The 9217-nt window shown below is 40.5% G+C and overlaps 1 protein-coding gene across 1 annotated transcript in view; it reads left to right on the top strand.

Moving 5' to 3' along the window:
- Nucleotides 1-9217, top strand: part of LOC105624699 (homeobox protein extradenticle) — a 47489-nt gene that overhangs the window by 20897 nt on the left and 17375 nt on the right. Inside the window, exon 3 of the mRNA XM_012206052.1 lies at nt 8365-8618. Within this exon, the coding sequence (XP_012061442.1) occupies nt 8365-8618 (254 nt within the window). The remainder of the gene's footprint in view (nt 1-8364; nt 8619-9217) is intronic.

A 9217-nucleotide genomic window follows, 5' to 3' on the forward strand; every position in this document is an offset into this window, starting at 1 on the left:
TCTCTCTCTCTCTCTCTCTCTCTACGTCTCTCTCTCTCTCTCTCTCTCTCTCTCTCTCTCTCTCTCTCTCTCTCTCTCTCTCTCTCTCTCTCTCTCTCTCTCTCTCTCTCTCTCTCTCTCTCTCTCTCTCTCTGTACACTCTCCTTCGCGTACACACTTATGTACATGTATACATACACGTGTGAATATATATACGCGCGCGCGCGCATGTGTGTGTGTGTGTGTGTGAGTGTGTATGGGGGGGGTATGTGGGTGTGTGTGGGTATCGTAGCCGGATGCCTTCCATAGTTATACCACCGCGCCAGTCTCTCGGTGCCGGCACCGTACTCACATTTCGTCCGCGTATAAACTAGAGAACCGCGCGCCGAGGTGTGTCCGTGTGCGTTGCTGTACACGCCGAGTACATAGCACGCCTAGACCATTTTGCAGCGTTCCTGCCATTCTAACATCCGTGTTTCATTAAAAGATCTCCCAGCCCGACCTCTCGGCTGCGCCGTAACGACTGGCACTTCGCGTAAGACGGACCACGCCGATGTGTACACTCGGTGTCTCGGAAGTAATCTCCGCGTTCTTGCGGCGGACATCGGTCCCTTGACGATCGTGTCGTCGGCATCGCGTCTAATACCGCAAACTTTCTTAACGAAAGAACACACTATGTACAATGGAGTTACGGAATAAATTGTACTACGATTCATAAAGTTTGCTTCAAATCGTCTCAAGATATGAAATGCAATTTATGAATTATTTATTCAGATTCTTTTGGTTCTAAGCGCATTATACACGCGGAGATTGTATCGTATATTATTGTATCATATTTTTTATATCGTGACGATATCTGTTGTGACATTGACTTGATGAATGAAGATAAGCGCCACAATCTTGTTATGCCTTGAAAGCGCGACATATCATGATGGACGTTTCCGTTTTGCATTTTGCACGTTATTGTAGAAAAAACATGTAATCGAGATTGGGTAGTCTAAGATCAATATACACTGCGAACGCAGCGTCGTTGTGCAATCGCTTAGAAATTCATTGTGCGATAAAACCGCATGCGAGGACTATTAAACTTGTTGCTCTTCGGCTCGACTGTAATGGAAATGAACAATGGCTTGGTAATACTTGAGAAACTGTATAACCGAAATTGCAGTTCTCAGTAGTACTTCAAATATTCTTTCAAATCACATCCATTGTTTCAAGTACCAACGTTTCGCTCTATAATAATATATGTATAGCTATATTTTAAATTATAACCCAAGTATCTAGATGCGCTGTTCTACTCATTTGAATAATCTTGAGATTAATTTAACCCTCTGCTGACAATATGAAATTTTAACTTTTTCATCAGCAATAGAAATCTTTGAGAAAAGAGTAATTTTTTTATTATGTTTCAGATTATATAAAAATCTGAAAAAATTTTGATATACTTAAATTTTAACGAGTTTTTACTATAATAAAGTCGGATTGTATTTTACTTATTTTTTACAGATTCAAATTTATTTATCAAAAGTCACAATCAAAATATCGATGACGCCTTTAAAGACACCCATATTGTTAACAGAAGGTCAATCGTATGATTTCTCAAAATATATGTCACGGGGAACCGGGATTCTTTTCAGTGACTTTATTGCGGATTTAACGTGAGATCCTTATTTTTCTAGTCCGCGGGATAAGATTTCGCAAGGATTCTCGCATTTCACAGGGGGTTGACGAACATGAATGTGGCATAGTCGGTAATGCCCCCGTAAGGGAGTTAACAGTAATTCCTGTCGACCGGGGGCCCGTCCCTTTCGACATTTACGACGTGTTTTACGCGATCAAAGCAAGCCGTAACAATTATTGGGCGATCTTGCGGCCGTAAAATTTTATTCGACCCCCACAGCTACGGAGCAAGCCACCCCCATCGCCGTTTCCAATCGCGAACTAGGGGGGGATGCTTCATGATCTCTACTCCCTAACTACAAGTTTTGTTTCTTACACAGCTAGAAGATTATCTATTAAGTGGTAAATTTGAATTGATTTCAAGGTTCAATAAATCTTTGTGAAATATAAGATTTATAGGCAAAAATAACATCGCATTGATAATTCAACATTAAATGTTACATCAAGATGTCGGCAATTTCATATTAAATATATTATTTTTAAGAGCGAGATTTATACTGCAAGGCAGTCGAGGAATGAGGCGCCGAGCATTCTCGGGAAGCATATCTTCGCACTTATCCCGTCCAGGTGGCGGAAATCGATGGCCGCCGGCGATCGTTCCGGACACCCGGTACGTCGGGCTCTGCGCATTGTGTACATTTGGCCGCGTTTTCGCGTCGAGTTTTGATTTACGGGGTTGAAGGAGTACGGGAGGCAGGAGGGCGACCGCGATGAACAGGAGGAGAGTGAGTGTTCCGGCGGAAGTAGCTAGGAAAAAGGAGGAAAAATAATAGGAGGGAAAGAGGGGTGGCGGTCGAGAAAGTTGAACGGGCGGAACATGGCAAAGATATGGTCGAGCGAATTCAAGTCGTAAGATGGAGAAATAGAGAACGGGGGTAAAAGAGGGAACAGGCCACGAGGAGGATGGCGACGACGACGTCGATGTTGGAAAAACATCGCGGAGCGTTGTGAGCGAAATACCATAGTTCGCGCGCGGGATCCTTTTTTGGATGGCGAAAGCACGGAATTGCCAGAGCGCGAAAGAAATCGCCAAAAAGAAGCTCTTCCCTCTCCCGCGAGCAACATAAAGCGGGAGATATACGCGCGAACGAGCGCCGAACTTCGCAAAACATTGTTTTCTACGGACAGAAAGAGAGTTTCGAGATTCGCTCGACCGAGAAGTCCCGTTCTCGTCGCCTCGGCACCCGGAACTTCCGCGTCGATAAATCCGCGATCAACGGGATACGTAAACGACGAGTATGACAGGGAGAGGGTAATTCGTTGGCGTGTTTTAAGGCGGAAGAAAATTTTATACTTACGAAGATGAATATAAATTTCTCAAAATTCTTCACACATTAAATTTTTATTTTATTCACTTTCTATTAGAATTTATTTTACACACGTATGAAGTTGGTCCCCTCTAAAAAATTAATTTTCTATAGCTCAAAGTTTAGTAAAATTTTTCTAGTTCACATATATACAGATCTGAACAAAAATTTTTTTGGATCCTTAAAATGATGAAGATAAAATTTTTCTAGGATATCCAAATTTTTGCAACACAGTTTATCATGCTTTTCTACACAAATATTTTAATAGTCCAATAAAATTAATTTTAGCTGTGTGTATGTCTAATTAAATTTTTAGATACTTCAACAAAATCGTTCTTTCCGTGTGATTTCGATGAAGGATTTTCCACCGTGCATTTAAACGCGCGTTTATTGCGTGCGCTGCTTTTTTTTTTTTTTTTCTATCTCGACATTCGAAACCGGCACGCGAGTTAGCATCGCATCACATCGTCTCGAACAAGCGAGGACGAGTCTCGAAACACGAGCCTGCCATCTCGATTTCCTTCGTAAATCAGGAGAGCTCGGTATATTTTTACGGCAGGGGCGTCGATATCGGATCCCAGGGGGGCATAGACATTGGCGTCTTTCTTCCCTCCTCTTTCAGTTCCCTCTCGGAAAGCGAACGTATCGCGCTCTACGCCTGGGATTCACCCTCGAATTAAAAGAGCAGCCATCTCGACCTTCCCTTTTTCCTCCCCCTCTTCTCGTCTTACCCCGCACGGATTAGGGAATGAAGGTGTGAGAAAGGTTGCGAGAAGACGAAGAAAATAAAGAAATAAAGTTAATATTATACATGAAACGCTGAATTAGCCATATTAAATATATATATAATTTTATATTAAGTACGGTAAAGGAGATACATTGAAAAAAAAACAAATTATATTTTGCATAAATAATTTTAATAATTTTATCTTCCAATTTTGTGCATCTTTCTAATTTACAAATTATTAACTTTAACTTTAATAATGCTCTCGTCATCTCGCTTTTATCGCGTTTGCATTGTACATACCGATACATATCTAATGACGTCTTCGATATTCTGACATTTTTCCACACCTCGTTTCCACATCCGCGTTAAAATGGCGACAACGTTGTAGAGAAAAGCTGCCCTAATCTCGCGAACGACGCCGGGTGTACGATAACTCAGACCATCCTAGCGAGTCTTATAGCGGGGTACCAACCGGTGCTCTTAAAATATGCAAGAGAAAGAGAGAAAGAGAAAGAGAGAGTACGGACGGCATCCACGTGCGACGAAACACAACCCTCGGGATAATTTAGATTCGTGGAGCAAAGCACAGCAACAGAGAAGACCAGTGGCAGAACGTCGGCAGTGTGTATTGATCTAAACGGGAACCCGTGAAAGCAATTAAGATAAGGCACGGTAACAAAGGGTTGTCGGCTGCTATCCCGCTTTCCGCGGTGGAAAACAACACGGTGACGGCGGATAGCGAAAGGAACAGACGGGGGTACAGATATACGTGAAGGAGGAAATACGAGGTCGATTCTAGGTTGGATGTTAAAAGGCGATCGAGAAAGCTCGACGTTTATTACAAAAGCGGGCCATGGCGAAGGCAAACCGAGGTTTTGACCCATGAAATTATAATCCGTTTGTGATACCTAAAGTTGTCTGAGCTACTGTTACTGTGCCGTTCGCATTCATTGAAGCGAGTTATTCGTTCGTCTGTTCCGTCGCTTGCTCACTCGCTCGATCTGGATTCGATTTTAAACATATAAGGCAATTACTATTTAAAATAGTCTCCGATGATAATAAATCTAATTAATGAATAAGAGGTTATTCCATTTTTCTATCGAAGCAGATCTTTGTACTTAAATATTTCTGTGTGAATTTATATACACATACGTATCTGATTCTGCAAATTGTGCGACGAAATCCTTTTTACACTATTTGCAGAAGAAAATGCAATCGTGAATAAAGAAGATAATATCACATATTAAATTGACAAGCAATTTAATAATTTACATACAAGAATATCTACGATTCGCTACTCGTCGTAATCAAAGACATTAGTGTTAACATTAACGCGTTATTTTTCAAGGTTTTCTTAATCATTTAAACGTTTTCGCGGCATATAAATTAGTCGTATAATTAGCCTGCAAATGGGCTTCTCTTCAATAAGGTGTTGTATTAATATACTTTATTCGCAAACGATCCTTGAGAACGATGATATTACGTTTTAGCAGGTATGAGTTTATATACTGGGTGTCCTATATACAGATCCGCGCGTCGTACACGTGTCAATCGTAGAGAAAGAGAGAGAGAGAGAGAGAGAGAGAGAGAAGAGAGAGAGAGAAGGCAAAGGATAGCAGGAAAATGTGGCAGAAAGACAGAGACGTGGGGAGCAACGAGAGCAAACGGCTCGAGCAGACCGTCTGAGTCGTAAAATGTTAACTGCTAGTAAAACTGAGTTTACGCGCTTGTAAGGACCCCCGCAGGAGGCTGCTGCCATCCCTGGCCCCTCTTCAGCTTGGCAGCACGCAGAGTCGCCCCTTACACCCCCTAATAGCCAGATTATTGCTCGTAAGCCAGCCACCCCCGCCGTCTGCCCGTCTCCCGCGTGAATACGAAAATAATTCCGAAAGAACATTTAATTTGCACGTTTTCTTAGACTCTTTGTTATTAGATACCAATAATAAGGGGACTAAGTACCGTTGCCATCTGACTTTCGAAACATTGTACACATAATACATGTATGCGTATACATTTGATATCAATTCAACTGACAGTTCTATTAACCCTTTTGATTTTCAATTTTTATCACGAAAGGGAAAAGAAAGAATAAGAATTGTAGAAGACACTAAAGTCATCTAAACGGATAAAATATCAATTTATTTAGCTCAAATTCAAAAGTGAGTGCAATTATCTTAACCTTTGTTAGTTAGCTAATTAAGTATACTTAAAGTGTAAAGTTACATAAAATATTACATAAAATATAAGTTACATAAAATATGTATTATCCGGCGCTAATTTAGCTCCAAAGTTAAATTTCGCGGATATTTTGTCTATTTAGTGACTTCAAGACACGGTTTTTGTAATTATAGAATGATTATTATTATATGCTGTGGGATTAATTTTTTCTTCTTTCTTTCTCTCAAGAGTCTTTCTTTTTTCCACATTATGTTATAAATTATAATATAAAATAAACTTCGATTACAAGGATTAAAAATGATATAATCTTTTTTCATAGATAAGAGGATAAACATTTATTTCTACCTTAAAACGAGCGCTCGTATCAGCGATCGAAATTGCTTGGCCTTTTAACTTTCAATGGTGCAAGTTCTTCCGCATCGCCGTAAACCGGCATTTTATTCCACCGCCCTCGGCGAGAGACGCCGTCCAGAGGTTTTTCATTTTTAATTACCCACAGCGCCGTGAAAAGTTCTCGGCACTGCACGAAAGTTTTAATGGCTGCGTTGACTGTCGTTAACCCCTTCTTAAGTCACCCGTGGAAGTGCCACGGAACGTGCTACGATTTCGAAACTTATTTGACTTCATTCTTGGAGCTCGTTTGATTTGACCATATCTTTCTTCACCGTGATTCAATTTTCAACATCATTCATTTGAAACGTCACTGAAGGAATAATGAATTAGCGTTTGTTCAATCCAGAAATAACAGATTCGTTCTGATTTTTCGAAATTAATATCTTATTTTGCTTTTTTCTGTAAAAATATTTTCTGTCGCGAAAACAATTAGCTCCAATAGGTTTTTAAAAATTCAGAAATTACGAGTAATGCAATTTTTTATTTGAAGAAATGTTTCCCTGTCATTTAAAGCGACATGTCTTCTCTATAGAATCCCCCTAGAATCTTGCCGAAGAAACAGAAGTCCAGCCCCTCTTTTCCACTGGCATAATTGTTACACTTCGTATAAATGCATTAGCTCTGCGCATTCATTTCACGCCTCCGCGAGTCCACGAGAAGTCTCGTTCGTTTCTCTTTCTTTCTTTCTTTCTTTCGTCTCTCCGGGGACTTTTTTTTCGCGAGCTGTGGCGAAAAGTGGCGGACGAGAAAAGTTTTCAGCGAATTCAAGTAGCGACTTGGGCAATTGCAAACGCGAATTCATTCATAAAGTCACATCGAGACCGAAGGAAAGTACTAATGTGAAATTATTGTTCGAATTTTCTTGGAGAAACGTAAGAAATAATATTAAAATATTCGCAAAAAAAAATTGATGATAAATATGAAACAATTTTGTCATAAAATTCATCTTTATATATTTTCAAAGATAATCAATAAATTTTTTCAAAGTTTTTACATTATCTTTAGATACAATTAGTTTATATCTTTTATTGTATCATATATGTCGTAATTTGTCAAGATTTTAGATTGACTAGATGTAATCTTACTATAAACAAGGTCTATTTTGTATGCCAGTTTTCCCTGACGAAGAGATTCCTCTTGACGCTTCGTCAAAGAAGCTGAGAGTTTCTTGTTTCGCTTGCATGCCAGTATTTGCCTCGGGTGAGGATGCTAACTGTCGAAGACGACAGGGTTAACATCTTCGTGGTGGCAGGGAGTTTCGCGCGAGGATAGTGGGAAAACCGGGGGATGTACGAAAGGCAGAGTATAGAATGTCCCTCGCTCTGCGATTTTATGGGTCGTCCAGCTCCATCATGCGCCATAAAAGTACAATAAAACCGCTGTTACACCGTGGAGAACTACCCGTTCTAAACCACTGTGTGCAACGGGCCCTTAAGACGAGAAGAAGAACTGACGGAGACGCTTGGGGAGACGACCAGAGGCAAAATTGATTCTTTTATGATCGACAAACGCGCGACCCCGAACTAGGATCGATTTGCAAGCAACCCATTTTATTTTTACGTGAATACATACAGATGTATTCCCCTCTATCTCTTTGAGATCCTTCAAATCGAATTAACCGTTCTAAATAATTCAGAGTATAGAAGTCACGAACGTAAAATATACAAGAAACGTGATTTCAAAAGTCACAGTTCTGTAAAATAATTATTCTAATTTAAAATTATTTTTTTCTACTCTCTAAATCTGAATCAGTGCATAGTCACTAATTGCTATTCAGTGGCATGCTTGGTACTGCTAATCAATAAAGTTCAATTAAAAAAGGAAGAATGTTTGAGCATTATATAACTAAAATACTGATATTTGCATGTTAATTTCAATTTTCCAATACCATATTCATTGAATTTATGCACTAAAACAAGGTTAGTTAGATCACATAATAAAGATCAGTCAGATTAGGGATCTCACATTTCATCCACTGATTACCAATGGCACACTGATATTAATGTGATTATCCGCTGATTCAGGTTTAGAGAGATAATATTATATTCCCCTATGTATATGAATATATTATAATTTCGACGCGCTTTCGTCTGTTTTCAGTTTTATCACTGAGAAACACGCAAGAAGAGGAGCCGCCAGATCCGCAACTAATGAGGCTGGATAACATGCTGATCGCCGAGGGAGTCGCTGGACCAGAGAAGGGCGGTGGTGCGGGGGCCGCTGCATCGGCATCCGCGGCAGCTGCGGCTGGTCCACCCGGGCAACCGGACAACGCGATCGAGCATTCGGACTATAGGGCCAAACTTGCTCAGATTAGGCAAATTTATCATCAAGAACTAGAAAAATACGAACAGGTTTGTATAAAGAAAATGTCGAAAAAATATTATCAAGTGGCTTAAAATATATTTCAGCTTTAGCTTTTACGAGAGAGAGAGAGGACATCGTGCGCTTTTTGTGTATACCGGATTTCCGTCTGCAAATTGCATAATGGACACTCGCGTTTGGTTCGCCGAATTTAATCTTGATGAATTTATAAATGTACTGCAAACGCAAAATGGCCAACCGACCCATTAAGCCAAACGGGTTAAGTTTAACTCGCGTATTGATTTTCGCAGCGCGCGGCGCCGCAGTCAAACATTTTTACGTTTGCGCGCGCGACGTCGCAAAATCCCCTCTCACTCCCTCTCACGAAAATTATTCATTCCAAAGAGAGAGAGAGGGAGGGGGGGGAGCGAGAGATAGAGCAAGCGAACACGCTCGCTTTATGCAAATCCCGCTTATGAATATTATTCGCCGCGAGCGAACGGCGGCAGCCCATTATCGGCGCCATATCGAGTATTGAATTCGGGTCGCGGAATTACATCAGTCGTTTTATCGTTGTCCGACTTTGAGAGCGCGAAAAAAAAAGAAAGAGAAATAAGAGAGAGAGAGAGAGAGAGAGAGAGAGAGAGAG

Source organism: Atta cephalotes (assembly GCF_000143395.1).
Source record: "Atta cephalotes unplaced genomic scaffold scaffold00086, whole genome shotgun sequence".
Lineage (NCBI taxonomy): Eukaryota > Metazoa > Arthropoda > Insecta > Hymenoptera > Formicidae > Atta > Atta cephalotes.